The sequence below is a fragment of the Camelus dromedarius genome, chromosome 2 (assembly GCF_036321535.1).
Source record: "Camelus dromedarius isolate mCamDro1 chromosome 2, mCamDro1.pat, whole genome shotgun sequence".
Classification (NCBI taxonomy): Eukaryota; Metazoa; Chordata; class Mammalia; order Artiodactyla; family Camelidae; genus Camelus; species Camelus dromedarius.
The window spans coordinates 109,893,027-109,912,382 of NC_087437.1; the positions used below are offsets into that span (position 1 = coordinate 109,893,027).

Consider the following 19,356-nt stretch of genomic DNA (forward strand, 5'->3'; position numbering starts at 1 on the left):
GGCTGGATTTCTGTTCATGGGAGATTAAGATCTGGAGTTCTCTGAATCAGTTCACATGAGAGTGGAATGGGGAAAATGGAAGCAGAATTGCTAGTACGGGGAAGTTAAATGACCCACCTTTGACCAATCTTTCCAGTAATATTATTCGCTTACTGCTTCTGAATAGTAGTGAAGGGCTGTGGATAGCTCCTCGGTGGATAACTAGTGAACTAGTGCAAGCAGGATCAGGGAGCAGATGGGACTATAATTCCCCGGGAATTAGTAGAAGTAATTGAATGGTACAGGATTTTCATGCCATGGAAACGGCAGGGGTTACAGTCAATTATAGCCACACATAAGAGAAGACAAAACTCTGTCTTCTACCATAGCTCTGTCTGTATTTTGTTATGAATTTGTAAAGGTAGAAGAGTCTCAAATAAATTCCTCTCTTTGTTCATGTTATTCAGTGTTTTTTCTCTGTGTCTCATTCTGGATAGTTTCTGTTGCTACGTCTTGAAGTGTATTAACGGTTTCTTCCGTAAGTGTCTAATTTTCTGCTAGTGCGTTTTCTGCCTCGGGCACTATAATTTCCACCTCAGTTTTACTTATACCTTTCATGTCTCTATTTAACAGGAACAGTCTTTCCTCTAGCTTCTTAAACATATGGAATACAGTTATGCCAACCATTTTTATGTCCTTGTCTAAAAATTCTAGTATCTGTGTCATTTGTGGGTTACCTTTGATTGATTGATTTTTCTTTACCATAGGTCTTATTTTACTGTTTCTTTGCGTGCTTGGTAATTTTTTATTGGATACCAGATATTATGATTTAATTCTCTGTGAGTTGTATATTTTTGTATTTCTATAAATACTCTTGAGTTTAGCTCTGGGCCACAGTTAAGTTACTTGGAAACAGTTTGATTCTTTTGGATCTGACTTTTAAGCATGTGGGACTAAAGCAGTAATTAATCTAAGGCTACTTTGGCCCCAGCACCCAGGGAAAATCCTTCTGTTTTCTACTTTGTCTGGAATGAACACAAATCAGTTTATCAGTTTTCTACTCTGTCTGGTATGAACACAAACTGTCCAAAACCCTCTGAGAGCTCTGAATATCTTTTGTTCACTTTTTTCAGGTGGAAGAGTGTGGCAGTTTCATGCAATTTTTCACATGCAGATACTGATGGTTAAGATCTGGATGTAAATGGGTTTCGTGGACCATCTATGAACCTCTGGGACTCTCCTTCTGTTCAACTGTCTCTTCCCTGTCATTCAGGGATCACTGCCCATCTTTGCCTGTTGTCCAATGTCCCCCAAACCCATGTTTCACCTATTTTGCCTAGTATTATGATTAGTTTAGATGAAAGAATAAATCCTGCCGCTGTTACTTCATTTTGGTTGAACCTCTTTTGAACGTCTGCTGTCATAAAGAGAAACATCTAATACACACACACAAAATCAATTTCCCTTCTTTTAGAACATATATAAATATAGATCCCATACTTTGTAGCCTATTAGGGTGACATTCTCCTTCCTGTAAAAACCTTATTTATGCCCAACAATCATTCTTGTTTAATCTTAAGCCATTTTTTTACATATGGTCATTTTTAGCATAAAGAACAATTTCTCAGGATACCATTCATGAAAAGAAAAATATAGCTAGATTCCCCCCTTTAGGCGAAAAAAGTCTCACTTCTTTAACTTTTATCCATGAGATATATTTATATTCATTCTCATGTAGTTTCTTTTCTTTTGTTTTTCAAGTAAACCAAGTATCAATACTCTACAAAAGGGCTCTTAAATCTGAAAGGAATGTAACCTTTCAGCTAACAAATATTTACTTCCCTGTTAATACAATCCAGAATGATACTGCCATTGTAAGCGTCTACGTATTTGCTGTGTGGTCATCTACATCCTTGAAATTTTTTTCTCTTCATTTTCGTAAAAGTCTCTATTCAACACATCAAACATATCACAAGTATCAAAAACTGATAAGCAATTATGATGTAAGTATATGTTTACTCTTAAGAATACTTTGATGAAGCTTACCTAAGCAACACCTCCATAAAAAAGTGTCCAATAAATCTTAAAGGTTAAAACATGGCATGCTCATGTGGAATATACACATACTTCTCACAGGTAATATACCCATGAATGGACCTGGAGCATCTTTGAATGCCAAAAAGTAAGGAGTGCTCAAAAACAAAAGTAAATTAAACAGCTATGAAGATATGTCAAAGAGACCCAGGAGCTTGCAGAAAGCACTCTTAATGACTCAAACTGGAATGATTCAAGCAACAAAATAAATAAGATAATATTAGATTATATCCCAAAGTATAAAATATATAGCCATGTGTCCACACTGATATAAATAAATCACTGTATAAATAATAAGTAGGGGAAAGTAGACAAATCTTCTATGCAGAAGGATTCCAAACAATGCCTGTAAATGTTTCTCCCTTGAAAAATTACATAACTTTCACTTAAGTAAGGACTATACACAGTGGCTTCCTTTCAAAAGCACAGTTACAGGTGAGGGAAAACAAATCCTATACAGCAAGGAATTCTGACAAACACTATCTCAGCCAAGTGATCAAGGTTAACATGAATAATGATAAGTCATGTTGATGGCATTACTCTTGACATAGAACATTACTCCAATGGTGTTTCTCCTTAAAACCCATAAGCCAAGTCAAATCCTATAAAAATATCATGCAGATTCAAATTGAGGACATTCTACAAAATTCCTGAGTAGTACTCCTCAGAACTGTCAAAAGAATCAAAAATAAACAAACAAAATTTTTTAGAAAGTGTCACAGTCAAGAGTAGCCGAAGGAGATATGACAACTAAATACACTGTGATACCCTGAATGGGATCCTGGAACTGAAAAAGAACATTAAGTTCATTTGTATCATATTTTAGATTCCACATATAAGTGATATATAGTATTTGTCTTTCTGTGTCTGACTTACTTCACTTAGTATGACAATCTCTAGGTCCATCTATATTGTTGCAAATTACATGATTTCACTCTTTTTATGGCTGATTAGTATCTTATTGTATACATAAACCACAACTTCTTTATCCAATCATCTGTTGATGGACATTTATGTTGCTTCCATGTCTTGGCTATTGTAAATAGTGCTGCCATGAACAATGTGGTGCATGTATCTTTTCAAATTAGAGTTTTCTCCAGATATATGCCCAGGAATGGGATTACTGGATCATACAGACACTCTATTTTTAGTTTTTAAAAGAACCTCCATACTGTTTTCCATAGTAGCTGTACCAGTTTACATTCCCATCAAGAGTGTAGGAGGGTTCCCTTTTCTCCACATTCTCTACAGCATTTATTGTTTGTGGACTTTTTAATAATGGACATTCTGACCAGTGTGAGGTAATACCGCACTGTAGTTTTGATTTGCATGCCTCTAATATTTAATCTAAAACATGATACAAATCAACTTATTTACAAAACAGAAACAGGTTCACAGACATAGAAAACATACTTATGGTTATCAAAGAAGAAAAGGGGATGGAGAGGGATAAATTAGGAGTTTGGAATTAGAAGATACAACTTACTCTGTATAAAGTAGATAAATAACAAGGTCCTACTGTAGAGCCCAGGGAACTATATTCATTATCTTGTAATAAACCCTAATGGAAGATAATATGAAAAAGAAAAAAAATATATATATATAACTGAATCAGTTTTGCTGTACCCCAGATACAGAAACTAACACAGCATTGTAAATCAACTATACTTCAATTTAAGAAAGAATATTAAGTAAAACTAAGGAAGTCTGAACAGAGGATGGCGTTTAGTTCATAATAATAAGTCAACATTGGTTCATTAATTGTGAAAAATGCAGATATCAATGCAAGCTGTTATTAATGGGGAAACTAGGTGTGGAATATATAGCACTCTCTGTACTACCTTTATAACTTCTCTGTAAATCTAAACTAATCCTAAAATAAAAGATTTATTTAAAACGTATATTAATGAGCTAAATTATTGAAAGAGATTTGTTTATTTCATATCTTCATCAGTTTACACCACTGGTTATTGGGACTTGACTTCTTTTGTCACATAAACTACCAGTTACTAACTTACATTTTGGTAGCATTCAGATACCGGTCTAAAACACTTGATCGTATTTACCTCGTTTCATTTTTGATGCAGCTTTCTGAGGCCAGAAGGTTTGCTTTCCTGATCAAAAGATAACTTTCAAAATGTACTCAATGTAGCCATGTCACAGAATTATTAAAAAGTGGGGCTGAGTCTATAAGCCAGCTCTTGTGACATCTTGCCCAGCATTTTTTGGTATTTACTTTAAGAAAAACTAAGCCATTGCTAAAGACGATTTATTCTTCCTTTGATTATGGACAGAGAGCAAAAAAAAAAAAAAATGTTACCATACTGCTTTTAAATGCTAAATAGCACCACTGTAGCCTGAGAAATCAATGATGATAATATACTTTCCTAGGTGACTCTTCCATATGTCACTCTGCTCACCCTCTGCTAATGAGAGCAGGGCAATTGATTGTAGCTTTTTTTATACTTTATTTCTCAGGAGATGAAGCCAATCCAGCGGGCTTCATGGTGAAAATCCCTGTTATTAATTTCCTAACATAGCACCAAGCAGTATCCAAGCGGAGAAGAATTTAACATTTGTGACAATTCAGTGGCTCTGTTTGTGATGAATAAACAGTACATGTAACCATGTCACCGGTAGATGTATTTCAGTGTCTTCATGAGTTTTGGAAGCTATTACTTCAAAAGACATATGATTTTCTGCTTTTTAGCTGATTATATAAAACCAATACATTACCAGAAATTCTAAATGATACTCTTGTGACATTACTCTTACCAACTCATGTGACTAATTTACCAGTACTACTGAATAAAGCACTGAGAATAATTTAACCATTGTACACAATATGCATCTCTGTCAAGTTGTTTTCCTATTTAAACTCCCAGAGTGCATACTTTTCGGTAACTGGTACCATTAATATTTCTATAATACCATTTTGAAAATAACTTTAGCATATTTTTCTCAGTTGCAGAAGAGTTGATGGAATTTCAACACACACTAATTTATGATGAGGGACTGACTCACACATACATTTTACTCGACAGTCACTGAGAGCTTTCCCACATCTACACCCCACCAGGTTTACTGAGCAGTTTTTATGCTTTTAATTATAGTGGCCACTTGAAAACTCAACGACAAGATTACACAAGTTTAATTACCTGCCATCGCTGAGAGCCATGATAAGGAAGAATAAGCCCCAAGTACCGTCCTGCTCACTGGGAGCCTGGGAGCCACCACTGAATGAGGTTTAATTCTTTCTAGCCCTATGCCCGTGGAAGCCTCAGAATCAGGGCTTGAGAGTGGCTTTAATCAGTGTAGTTCATAAATGATTAAAAAAAAGTTTTATAACCAACACCAACATCCAGAAGGACCCATAGAAAATATTACAACATGGTACATGGCACAATTTTTTGAAAGTTAATAAATACTTGCTAAGTGAATCAATGAAGAATTCAAAAAATCACTCAGCTTACATTTGCCATTATTTATCAAGTGGATAGAGCTCTCTCATTAATTAAAAATACTGTAAGCTCCCTATAATAAACTAAAAAACAATGTAACAGAAGCCATATTTGCAGCACTTGGAAAAGCACGCTTATTAGGGGTTAGAGCAAGCATTAGCTCATATGCTGGAAGACGTATGAACAAAAACTCAGTTAAAGATGATGTTGTCCAGGAGCACCTTGAAACAACTAGTACAGAAAAAGTCTTTCTCTCTCTCTCTCTCTGTCTCTGTCTCTCTCTGTCTACTGATCTTCCTATCTTTGGAAGAGTTTTACAAGAAATAACAGATGGAGAGACATTTTTAGCCAGAACTCTCAATCCTAATATTGATTCTACTTAATCAAACTTATTGGAAGATGAATAATGCCAGGTGCTCCAGAGAGGATACAAGCATCAGAAATTACCTGATACATGAGGCAGAGGTCTAAAGTTACTGGACCATAAGCTTAGTGTTTGGCCTCTGCTATACACCTAGTCAGTGACTGCAGCAACAGGAATCATAGGTCAAAGGGAATCCACTACCAGACGTATATTTGAGGGGCTAGAAGACATAGAAGAGGAAGGTCGGGGAGTGGCAGCTGTCAACCTTGGGAATTTTCAGCATCTGGCGTATGTTGGTGGATGAGCACCAGAAGCACAGGCTAGAGCAGGAATGAAGTCAGTTTCTGCAGAGTCTGGACATGGGCAATCAGGAGAAAGGTATCAGTAGGTTCCACAGCTTCTGGGCCCACAGCTGGCTGGCTGGCAGCTGGTGGTGGGTGCACCACAGTGCTCTCAGCAGTGGTCCAGGAGCCAGGCTGGCAACCACTCATTAAGCAGAGGTCACCTCCACAGATCACTCCTCCAGAGCAGAGAACAACAGATAAGGAGAAAGGAGCATAGCAATGACTCCCCAAAGAGCAGGGGCTGTCATTTCCAGAGTGGTGGTGGTTGAAAGACATGAAGTTCACAGTTTCAGAAGAGTGATGGAAACTTTCTCAAATTTGACTTTCTCAAGTGCAACCATCTCCTTCTTGGTACATGCTCTTTATGATCTTATTGCTTCCTGGCAGTTCCATACACATACTCACTTGTCTTGCTGATTTTTTTTTCACCTGATGGCATTTTATTAATAGTTGTTTAGATGCCAATGAAAATATCCTCCAACCTTCTCATAAAATTTAACCTGTACTTTTCAAACACTCCTGTCCCAGACACTGACCTTCTTTCCTATTGCTTCCAGCAAAGTATGAGGGTCATAAGTAGCTGGCATGGAATTCCTTCTCCAGGATATGGTGCAAAAGGGGAGGGAGAACATAATAAGTGTTCTTATCCATAAGTTGTGGGTACAACACACCAAAGAATAGGCTAGTAGCTCATGAAGCAAGAATGAAGTTTTCTGACCTGGAACTCTTCACAATTTTGGTTGTCAGCAAAATGGGAAAAATATACACAAGTGGTGGGGTTTTATAAACTGAACCTTTCAAAATAAATTATTGCGCTTACTCTAAAATTATATCCAGATTATACCTACATGTTAATTTTCCCATTAAAAATAATCCTGAGTAAAATTCAGATTAATTGGAATACTCACCACTTGAGGTATAGTGGTTTCCAAAAACCTGAGAGCTTTGGCAAATGTTTTGTTTCCCATAACAAAAGATTTGTTTAGAGGCTGCTCATCTTTCTGTTTTAATCCTATTCAGTTTATCATTTTATAAAAACATTCTAACCTAATCACATCACAATACATTTTGAAGGCTTTTTGATACGTGTTTCCAAATTCACACTGTTAGTACAGTGAGTGAGACCTCACCAAAACCTCAGCAACACTGGATATTGTCACCATTACTTAATTTTGCCAATTTGATATGGAAAATAACAGTTTATTATTAATCTAAAATGCATTTTTAGATGACTGGTGAGGTTTCCTGTTTTGGTATATTTTAATTAATTGTTTAGCTTTCTAGTTTTTAAGTCCTGATGGTTAATTGTAACATAATTTGTTAAGAACATTTCATACGATGAGATTTTATTCTAAGAATCCAGAAAAATATAAGCATCTAAAAAGGATAGTTTAGACTGACTCTTTATTGCCAAACAAAACTCTACTTTGAAAAATACGGTGAGTTTTTAGAGAAAAAAATAAAGCAGATTGCTGGACTTAACACTTGTAGGCTCATATTAAGAGAGTTGTAGATGGACCCAAGAATGTGGTTTACTTTGCAGATGTCTACAAAGCCTGGATAGGGATCCACTGCACAAGAAAATCCCTTAGGCATCCACCGAATCTCAAAGTCACTGACTAGCTGTCCCTACATAAAATGAAAACAATCTTACTGCATTCCAGAAGTTCTTAAGACAGAAACTCTTGAAAAAAGCCCATTGCCATGCAACTTTCTGCAAATTTTATCTTTTCCAGAAAATACTTCCCAACTCCAAACACAGATCAAATTGCTTTGACATTTGGTGAATAGATTGCAGAGTAACACGTTGGACTGAAGCTTTATTAGAATTCTGTTTTCAGATGCCAAAACATTCACCTGGTAACTAAACTTCCTGTTTAGAGTTATGCAAATAAACTGTGGTCATCACCTAGGCTCGTGCCCAGCAGATAATAACAACTCAGAAATATTTGTTGAGTAAATGATATTGTATGAACATATTTGGAGATACAATTTTAAACAAAGATATGAAACTGTAGTTTCACCCACCTAATTTCAGATTCTACGCCTGGGAGATCGTTTTTGCTCTTTCTCAAGTCCTTCCTATCTTTGTCTTTCTCCTTCTTTTCCACCCTCTCCCCACACAACTAGAAAATAATAGAATTGCTGTGAGTTACTACACTGGTTCATCCTGATAATAAATAGAGTAATAGAGAATAGATTTTTCTACAAGAAACAAGACATCAAGTATGCTTTAAAATATAGCAGCTTTTTCGCCTTGCAGTCAAGAAAGTTCTACAACCAATTCATAAATTTGTATTACAGATATTTCTTGCAGGTCATCATCGCCTCCAGAGATGTGGCTTGTGCTGACTTGACAATACCAGATATTTATCAACCAATAAGAATTCATAAAGAAAAGGGAAAGTACTCTTCTATTTTAATGGAGAATGAAGGCTCATGAATACAACTGCTGTTAGCACAGACAGAAACAGGCAATGTGTTATGTGTGGGCCACATTATGTTTCCTTGTGTGTTCTTTCTTTTCCACTACGTAGTTAGATCTGACAATGATCTGTTTACGTTGGGAACCAGAGATGGTTGGTACTTGCATATGGAATTAAAAAGACTAGAAAGATGGAGAGACAGCAAAATATTTTGTGTGACCTCTCAGGTGGCCCCTGAAACCATTGACCTCAAGTGCCTAGACAAAGCTAAATTGCTCCTCTGAAGGTTCTGTGCACAATTCCATTTCTTTGGATCATGGAAATAAAAAGACTTTTAACATTTTCAGTAAGGCTCTGGTTTGAATTCACAAGAAAACCTAGTCCATGGTTGATTTTCCTTACTTAAGTATGTCCTGTAGTGCAATCTTTATAATCATTCCTTTAATTTCAAAATAACTGCCACAAGATGCAAATAATCAAAGAATCAAATTTATTATTTTGAGATTTTTTTTTGAGAGAATAGTAGACAATTGTGGAGGAAATACAGAACCAAGACACCTGTGATCCAGTACTCACTAGGAGTTAGGAAACTTTGCAAGCTCATGTCTATGGTCAGCTGACTAGAGTCAAACAGATACATCAAACATGATAAGAAACTTGTGCGTATGGAATTAGGAGCTTCTAAAACTGAATGTTCTATTGCTCTCAATTTTCCTATAGGCCTATTTTCTAGAATCATTTGAATGCAAAAGTCTCTGTTCAAAAAACATGTTACATTTTGCTAGATAATTTGACATACACATTGTGGTAGAGCTGATCAGTGTGGCTATAATTAAGAAAGCAAAACAAAAACTATTCCATATTGCACTTGTCCACAGGTCAAATTTTACAAGTTTGACACTATTATGTGTTCTGAAATAAGGCATTAAATAGTCATAAGGTGTTGATTATTAACTTCCCGTTTAGATGAATTTACATGAGACTTTAAGAAATTTTCTAATAGGATTAGATTTTTGAAGGAATCATAAAGATTAATGATCCTATAACTAGATTAAATTACCATAGAAAGTATGTTTGGATTTGTTTTCTAATACTGAAAAATCCCAGCATCTGATTGAAACATCTGTATACCAGAAGTCCAATTTGCAGCATTGTTTCTCTACATTCAACTGAGGGACTTTCATTAGAACGACTTGTTTGACACTACACTGTCTACACAGAAATACCGTTCGTCACTCCCCCCGTTGGTATATGATCCTGGAGGATTTTCTGTATTCATCCTGCAGTCTCTCACTGGCAGCATTGTTTATGCATGACACATTATATAGGTTCCTTGTGGGCAGTAAACTGCCTTCTCCTGACATCCTGGAATGTCAGATGTCACATAAAGGGCACTCAGCCACTTGGAAAAGATCATTGTTTTCCACAATATAAAAATATTAGAGGGCACATAGGACCCACAGGATTTTTCCTAATTAACCCTATTCAAAAAGGCAATTGCTAGATACTTCACAGTATAATTAACCTCACGTATTTTGTAAGCAGATCTTTAGTTTTTATTTTTAGATATTTCCCAGCACAGGTCAGATAAGTAGGACATAAAGCAACCTGCTTTCATTTCACTGCACAACCCAAACTTTGAGAATCTATATGCACAATAAAAAATAGAAAATGATCCTGGTGAACACACTAGCAATAATGACATAAACATGACAAAAGAGTGCATTTAAATATGCTGAGCAAGTTCTATACAAAAAAGTAACTCAATCATTAAAAAGGAGCAGAGCTATACAAATAATTTGAGAAGAGAAAAGTCCTTGGACCTTGAACAAGGTCAAGCAAATATTTAGTCACTCTCATGATAAATATGTCAGAACAGTTGCAGAATTAAAAATATTTTCTTTTAGTTATTTCTTTTGAAGCTTATAATTAGGGTTACTTTGACATCTCAATGTATACTTTTTGTGATTTGTTAACCTTCAAAAAATGAGCATTCTAAGTGAAGTAAGCCAGAAAGAGAAAGAAAAATACTATATGGTATCACTTATACGTGGAATCTTAAAAAAAGAAAGGACAAACTTATTTATAAAATAGAAGCAGACTGATAGACATAGAAAACAAACTCATGGGTACCAGGTGGGGAAGGTGGTAGGAAGAGATAAATTGGGAGTTCGAGATTTGCAGATACTAACTAATATATATACAATAGATAAATAATAAGTTTATACTGTATAGCACATGGAACCATATTCAATATCTTGTAGTAACTTATGCGAAAAAGAATATGAACAGGAATATATGTATGTTCATGTATGACTGAAGTATTGTACTGTACCCCAGAAATTGACACAACATTGTAAACTGATTATACTTCAATAAAAATATATTAAAAAATGAGCAAGATGTTTGTAAGGTATTGGTTGAGTAGCTTTCTACTGAAGGTTGATAACCAGGACGGTCAAAAATGGAAGATGTTGGACATGGCAAGAGAAAAGTAATCATATGTCTTAATTTGGCTAGGAAGGGCATCTCCGTATCTTGTACTATTATCTCAAATTTACTATGCTTCTGGTTTCTATTGGTTTAAGAGTTACACATATTATATATTCTTCTGTCCTTTGGAGCTATCTCAAAGTTCAAGCTCTGCTGTTCTGTTCTTACTCAGCTGATGAAATAAATGCATGAATAAGAGTAACAGATGATGTTAAAACACCTAGAGGAAAATATTTTTGTTTATCCCTCAATGGCTGCTGACACATTCCATGAAGCAAAAATTCTCAACCAGACCCCTCACTCCTCCTTAGAGGTGTGTACCTTAAAAAAACCTTAGGTCAGACCTGGAGTCACTCCAGTGAAACCTTAGATTAATGACCGATTAACAAATACTAAAACAAAATACAGCCACAAATTATTTTTGAAGATCGTGTTGTGAGAGAATCAGTCTTCTGCAATCTGAACCACCTTGGGTCTTACTGCCTCAGCAAGGTGCTGTGATTCATGGTAAGTATAGATTCATCTCTAATTGGACGCCCATCTGGCTGTATTTACTCTATTTTTGGAAAACCACCACTGTTTGTTAAACACATTTTAAACATACCTGAGAGAGCTGATGACCCAGTTGCTGGCAACAATGTCTAATCTACTGAATATATTGATCAGTTCTGTACTACTCTCAACTTCCTCACTGCCTTCCACCCACATGAGTCTCCTCTTGTTCTGAAGAGTCGCCATGTCTGTGTCTTTGATCTTGTTCTTCCTGCCTAGAACACACCTGCCTCAACAGGGTGCCCTCGTCCTAACCCTTCTAGCTGCAGTTCCTATGTCATCCTTTAAAGGACAAAATGCTTCTGACCTTGTAGAAAGTAGATCTCTCCTCCTGTTTATAATACTACTTCCTTCCCTTTATTCTGCCTTATACACTCCAATGTTATCATATCTGTATCAGTGTTTCCAGTTTATCTTGTCACTCCTGCAGATAGCGTGTCAGCTCCATAAAGGAAGGGATACTGTCTTAGTTACCACTGTATCTCCAACACCCTTTACACAAGTTGGCACATAATAGAAATTCCTTATTATTTACTGAACAATTATGCACACTGAAATAACTTTGAATTATACAAATGTGTTAATCAAATGGTACACTGAAACATTTATTGAGTTGTAAATCTGAAATAGTTCTTTTATTTAAATAGGTTTTCTCAAACATTTCAGGGAATATATTTTTTTAAAGGCAAGAGACCAGTGTAGTGATTTAAATGATGAAGGGAGCCATGACTAAGTAGTCGTATTACTGTGTACATTTCTTTTGGATCAATTAAGGATAAGGGAAATTAGAGAGTCTATTTCTCCACTGTCCAGCCTATCTTTATTAGGTGCTGAGCTTCTGACATAAATAATTTCCTTCTTGCTGAAGAATTTCTAGCATTCTTTGCAGGAATCTTCTGTTAGCAATCAATTTCCCAGGTTTTGTTTGCCTGAGAACATCTTTATTCTCTTTCACTTCTGAGATCAATTCTGTTGGATATAGGCTTTTAGGTGAGTGGAGTTTTTTTGTTTGTTTTCTTTCAACAATTACAAGTATGTTATACCTTTTGAAATTGTCCCTCAGTCCTTGGATGCTCCATTCTGTTTTTTTGTTTTGTTTTGTTTTGTTTGTTTGCTTGTTTTCTGTTTTATTTCTCTTTGCATTTCAGTTTGGGAAGTTTCTATTGACCTATCTTTAAGCTCACTGATTCTTTCCTTGGCCATGTCTTGTCTACTAAGGTAATCAAAGACATTCTTCATTTCTATTATAGTTTTTTTTTTTTTTATTCTAGTCTTTTAAATTCTTTCTTCAAATTTCTATCTCTGTGCTTGCATTAGCCATGTGTTGTTGTATGTTGTCTACCTTTTCCATTGGAGCTCTGAACCTAATAATCAGAGTTATTTTAATTTACCTGTCTCATAATTCCAACATCTATGTCATATCTGAATCTAATTTTGATGCTTATTTGTTCTCTAGGGAACACATTTGTTATTGCCTTTTGGTGTGGTGCATAACTTTGTTGAAAATCAGACATGTGTAGGGTGATAGGAACTGAGGTAAATAGGCCAGGGTTAATCACAATCAACACATTAGTGCTTTGATATTAATTAAAAAATTAAATTTTGTTGTGAAAAAAGAGCTTAAATACCTATTTTCCACTTATTTTAGCCATAAGAAATATACCTATGAAGCTAGAAGTCAATAAATATCAACTAATGTATTGATCTGGAATAAACTGACTAAACTAAATAAATTTTTGTACTATAATCATAATATAGTGTGCTAGAGAAACACAGACTTTGAGAAAACTTGGAAATAAATCTCAGATAGTAATTTACAATCTATGATCTTAGCTGAATTAGGATCAATTATCACCACCTTCTGGATATTAAGGTAATTAAATTAATTAAATAAGAAACATGATCCATAATTGGCAAAACAAAATTATCACATGTGGGCTAATGTATAAATGTTAATAGCATATAGAATTTCCCTAAATTTCCAGATCTTAGAATTCTGAACTATGGGGAGATGAGGAGTGAATTCTTTTCTCTAGCCCACCTTAAGACAACAACATGGAATAAAATTTCAAAGGGGGAAAAATGCACCATGTAGAATTTCTTGTCAGTACTATCCTAAATCTAAATACCACTTTCCCTAAATTTCACAACCATCTGACCCAAAATCTAATTTACTTAAACTCAAATCAACAAACATTTCCAGAAAACCTGGTCATATATTGACCAAAGGCAGCCTTCAAAGAGCTTCAAGTCTGGAGAAGAGTTCAGAAATGCAAATAAAACAATGAAAAATCAAGCACAATATTGATGTAAGAATAGCCAAATACTGAATAGAACAGAATGAAGAGTCTAGGTATTGACACATCCATTTTATACTTACTTGATTCATGTACCAAGAGCACTGAACTGTATTGCAGTAGAAAAAGGAGTAACTTTTCCTAGTACTGGATCTCCTGGAATTTTGGCCCCTAGTACATAACACACTCACACTCACTCACACACTCACACACACACACACACTCACATCAATTTTACATTGATGGTATACTTAAATGTTGAATAGAAGACAAAAAAGTTTTCTGAAGTTACCATATAGTATCTTCATTAATTTCCTTAAAAAAGACAAAAAAAGTACTAACCATAAATAAAAGATTGATAATTGGGCTTAAGTAAGGAACTTGTGTCAACCTAAAGATATCATTACATGAAAAAGCAGGCAGTGACATGGAAGAAGATACTCAAAAATATATATGTTTATATATATACCCAACGAAGAGCTAATGTATGCACTACATAAGGAATTCTTTCTATCCTAAAAAAAAGACATACCAAATAAAAACATAACCTAGGAACCTGAATGGCTACTTTTTCATTTAAAAAAAAAGTGATGTTCAAATGGTTAGGAAGCATTTAAAAAATTTTCTCAACCTGATGAATCATCGAAATTCCAAATCAAACCAACATTTGTTATAACTATATACTCACTAGAATAGCTAAACTTAAAACGACTGACAATTATAAATATTGATAAGGATGCAAGAAAAACTGGAATTTGTATGCTCTTGATAGCAGAAATCAATATTGGTATAACAATAGGGCATAACTTTGTTGTGGCATAAAATAAAGCTGAACAGAAACGTTTCATACAATTTGCCAACTCTACTCATATTACCCAATAGAAATATCTCCATTTACACATAAAAGATAAGTACAAGAACAGAAGAGTATTTTATACATCATTTCTAATAAAGCCAAACTGGAAACAACCCTTCTGATCAGCAATAGCAGAATGGATAAATATATTTTGTTGTTTTAGTATCTTAACTATTACACATAAAGGATAATAAACAGACTACTGGTGTATATATAACAACCAGGAAGAATCTCACAAACACAATATTTAGTTTAAACAAGCCCAAGACAAATGGGCAGATATGATATAATTTCATTTTAAAGTTCAAGAGCAGGCAGAACTAAGATTAGATGTTAGAGTAGTAGTGGTTACTTCTATGGGGTAATAATTTGTGTACAAATTCATATGTATTTCACATTTCATCTAAAATCTCACTCAACATTATTTTAAAAATAATCAGTTCAACAAAATCAGCAATAGAAACATGTCTGTGATAAAAGGAAGGCTAAGTCAAGTTGTGATTTATTCATTAGTGTAAGGGGCGGGAGAAGACCTGGGAAAATCTTCAAAAAGTAAAGGATGTAGAAGTCACAAAATCAAGACATCTGGGTGACCCAGACAAGTAAGGCAAAATAATGAACTAGAATGGATTTTGAAAGAGCAGCATGAACACAATGATAAGAGGAACCAGCATTCAGCTTCAGCGTCAGGAAGTCCATCAGGAGAGCTGGGTTCTGAAGACTAGAGAAGGCGCATTCCTTCTCTAAAGGGAACAGCTATTAGTCAGCACCTAGAGATCATTGTCTTCTTTGCATGATGACACGGTTTCTAGATATTACCGTTCCTCAAGAAGGGGAACGTTGATGACTTTACACTCTAGCTTTATTTTATTATGTGAACTATATACCCTTACACATTTTATGTTGAATGAGGGGAAAACGTACCATTAATAGAGATCTACCCCGTAGTATATGATTTCTGGTAAATACTGAGTGAGGGAGTTCAAATTTGTCTTATTCATCTCAGTATCTCTTGCAACTGGCACAGGATGGCTTGAGATGTAGTAGGTAAATCATAAAATTTTTGCTGAATAGATCAACAGTTTAATAAAGTTGGGCTGCATTTTTAAAAGTGAATATGAATTTTCAAGGTAGGTAGATCAGAAGTTCATCCTGATCTTGATGATGACACATACAAAAGGCTGGATGCTTATAAAAAGCAGCATGTGTGAGGAATTATGTATAAGTCAGAATCCTAGGAGCTTAGAATTTGCAATATCGAGGAGAGGAACCCGAAAAGGTGGGAGGGAGAAGGACAATGAAAAAAAAAAAACAAGTATCATGATAAAGGGCTTTTATTTTCATTTTACAGGAAAAGATCTTAGGAAGCCGTCAAGGCTTAAGAGGAATGAAATATGATTCAGTCTGCAATTAGAAAGGACAAGTGGATGTATGTTCATCAGAAAAGACAGATAAGGAGATCATTCCGAATCTTGCCTTTTTAAAATAACTTCCACCAAGGGATTTTTGGGTCTCTCAAGTACCTATCATCAGAGCTCTAGAAAGCAGCTTGAGGAGTGAAGCATCAAGCTCCTCCCCGGCTGTGAGGAAAGAACACGTGGTTGAGCGCACCATATCCTACTGGCTTCTCCCGCAAGCAGTCGAAGTTGGTCATGTGTGTGTTAAACTAAAAAATGAAAGACAAACTGAAGAACCAGATTCTTAATTCTGATTTAAGCTCATTTATTACAATGCAAACCAAATAAATTCTTCCCACACCTAGGTGACACTAAACAGTATTGTACGCCAAATAATTTTAGGTCAAGGAGAGATGAAAAAAGATAAACATGTGGAAGGAGCAACTTGTCTTAGATCAGGCACAGGAAAATCAAGGAAAAGTAGTCACTGCTGGGAAAGAAGCAAAAATCCATGGAGTCTGAATTTCTGCCTTTCATCCTTAGCATGATTATTAGCTGGAACAAGGAAGCTACTGGCCTCCCAATGCAGAGCAGGATGGACGACAAGAACTGAACACTTGTGTCAGAGGTTGGCATCCACTGAAGAGAGGACGCAGAGGTCTGAGGCTGCTGGACACAACACTAAGGGGTTGAGGACCACAAGGCAAACAATTCACGGGGCGGCACCCATAGGTAAGGAGGCTCAGGGGTCGGCAGCTGCTGAAGGCATAGCTCAGAGGTCTGCAGGACACTGGGAGGCAGGAGCCAGAGATGTAAGAAGCAGGAATAAGGTTGGTCCCTTGGCAGGGTCTGGGCACATAGCAAGCAGTGGAAGGGCAGCTGGAAGTCTCACAGAGGCTGGGCTCCCAGGTGGCTGGCTGACAGCTGGTAGATTCGCTGCAGGTCTCTTGGCAGTTGTTCAGGGGCAAGGTATGGTCGGGATAGCTGCTGGGCAAGCAGAGGACATCTCCACAGCTCACATTGGTAGAGCAGAGGGCAATGGAGGAGGGAAGAGAAATATGACAGAGATTTCCGGAGGATCCCAAGCTGTAGTTTCCAGAGCAGCAGCTGTGGCAAGACATAGTGAGATTTCGAGAGCAGGCTGTGGTTGAATGGAAGGAAGTGATGTCTCAAGTTTCTCATTCGGCTTCCTCCCTTATATACCTCTAGAAGGTGGTGATTCTGTACACAGACTCTCTTCCTGTTTGTTGTATGAGGCTGCATCAGAACTCTTTATTATAGCCCGGAAATAGTGCCCCCACCTCCCATAAAACTGAATGTCTTCCATTGATTAAGTATGTCTATAAAGCAGTGTGACTGAATTTTAATAGGATCTCTGCTTCTTAAATTATCCAACCAAAACAGACATTTTGAAGGTAACTTACTTATTTCAGTTATAACCACCACTGCATAAACATTCTTGGAATTGTCTTTAAAAGTTGTAGTAAACTTCTTTGAAACAGTGGGAAATTGTTTCTCTTTGAGGGGAAATCCTGTGTTTTTTTGGAAACTGTCCAAAGAAGAAATGTGAAAGCACTTATGTTGTAAAAGAATTAAAAATCCTAAAATCTATATGGTTTGGGGCAGAAAGAGTTTAAGAGTGGTAGAATACAGAAAATTTTCAAGTGCCAAAATTGGTTTTGCCTTATTTTAGAATCCTGGTGGAAAGCAACTTTCCACCAAAATATCTTTATTTCAAAAAATCATGGTCATTTTATTCATTCAATAAATAAATTAAAAAAAAAACTGAATCAAGTTGAAATTGTGATTTATGTGTTCTTAAATGCAAATAAATAAATTGGGCCCAGTTTAAATTATGGATCTTACTGAGAACAGAAGGAAATAAACAACACCCCTTAAAAAAGTTAAATAACATGACATTTTTCATAGTTATTATAGGCTTATCATTTCATGGTTACTCATGTTCCAATTGAAAACTAATGTCTTTGGTTAAAGGAAAAAAAAAGAGAAATTAGACACAACAATTAAGACATATAAATGGATTTGCTTTTCTTCTTCCATTAATTCTGATGTTAGTTAAGAGGAGCTTATAAACCGTGTATATGGCCAATAGCATCAGGATAAACAGAGAGTTTTCCTAAGTGTGAATACTTTGAAGGCTATTTGGGGATATATTTTCTGATAAAAAAATCGGTTTAAAAGATGCGCAATTATTTTTAGCTTCAGTCATCCCACTGTATTTTTTATATTCCAACATCTCTGGTGGCTCCGAGGACTATTTTAACGGAAAATTTAATTGTCTGCTGGATCTAAACTCCAATTCCCTTTAGCTAAAAATTCAATGTAAATCACAACACTTTATTTGTATATTCAGTGGGTATGCTCACACTTATTAAGTCTCCTTTAGTGGAATCTGAGACATAGAAGATTGGTTTTCTACGAGCCAATATAGGACTGTTTTACTGCCAGGAGTTAGAAATATTAAAAGAAAAGGATACAGCCCCTGAGGTCTCAGTGTGTTAGGTCAGGGGCATCGCCCTTTGATGACTTGCACCTGACATGTTTGAGAAGTTCCCCAACTCCAACCCCCACCCTGCCAGCCTTCAGTTCATGACACTGTTTGTTCATGTTGCTAGGGTCTTCTTGTGGAATTCCGGATGCATCAGCTGAATGGCATTAGTAATACCTACAGCCATTTTTAGCTGAATGCTTGTCAAATTTATAATTGATGCTCTTTACACCTGCCCTTCTCTATTATAAGCAAGAGCCCAACAGCTGAATCACCAGTTCATCAATGTATTTGTGTGCACATGTGTATAGGTACTGTTTATGTTGTATGTATACATGAATGTTTATACTGTATGTATACATGAATGTTTTTCCATGACTATAAAGGCATAGAATAAGAGAAAACTGACATTCATTTAGTATCTACTCTGGGCAACACCTTGCAGGGTGCATACCCCCATGTGCTGTGTCAAATTTATCCTCACAATTCTTTCCAGTAAATTTTAAAATTTTATGCATTCATATGAAAATACTTGAGATGTAGAAAGTCATAGTAATTGATAAGAAGAAAAATATTTGAACAAA

General features: G+C 35.8%; 1 protein-coding gene across 1 annotated transcript; it reads right to left on the reverse strand.

Moving 5' to 3' along the window:
• Positions 1–16,440: 16,440 nt before the first annotated feature.
• On the reverse strand, positions 16,441–17,421 carry LOC105086789 (keratin-associated protein 26-1). The gene has a single exon (XM_010977367.3). It carries the CDS (start codon positions 17,382–17,384, stop codon positions 16,833–16,835), a length of 552 nt encoding a protein of 183 aa, XP_010975669.2. The 5' UTR covers positions 17,385–17,421; the 3' UTR covers positions 16,441–16,832.
• Positions 17,422–19,356: the final 1,935 nt, after the last annotated feature.

Excerpts from the sequence above, each read along its gene's own strand:
- LOC105086789 (XM_010977367.3), bottom strand. The coding sequence starts at position 17,384 with ATGTCTTGCCACAGCTGCTGCTCTGGAAACTACAGCTTGGGATCCTCC.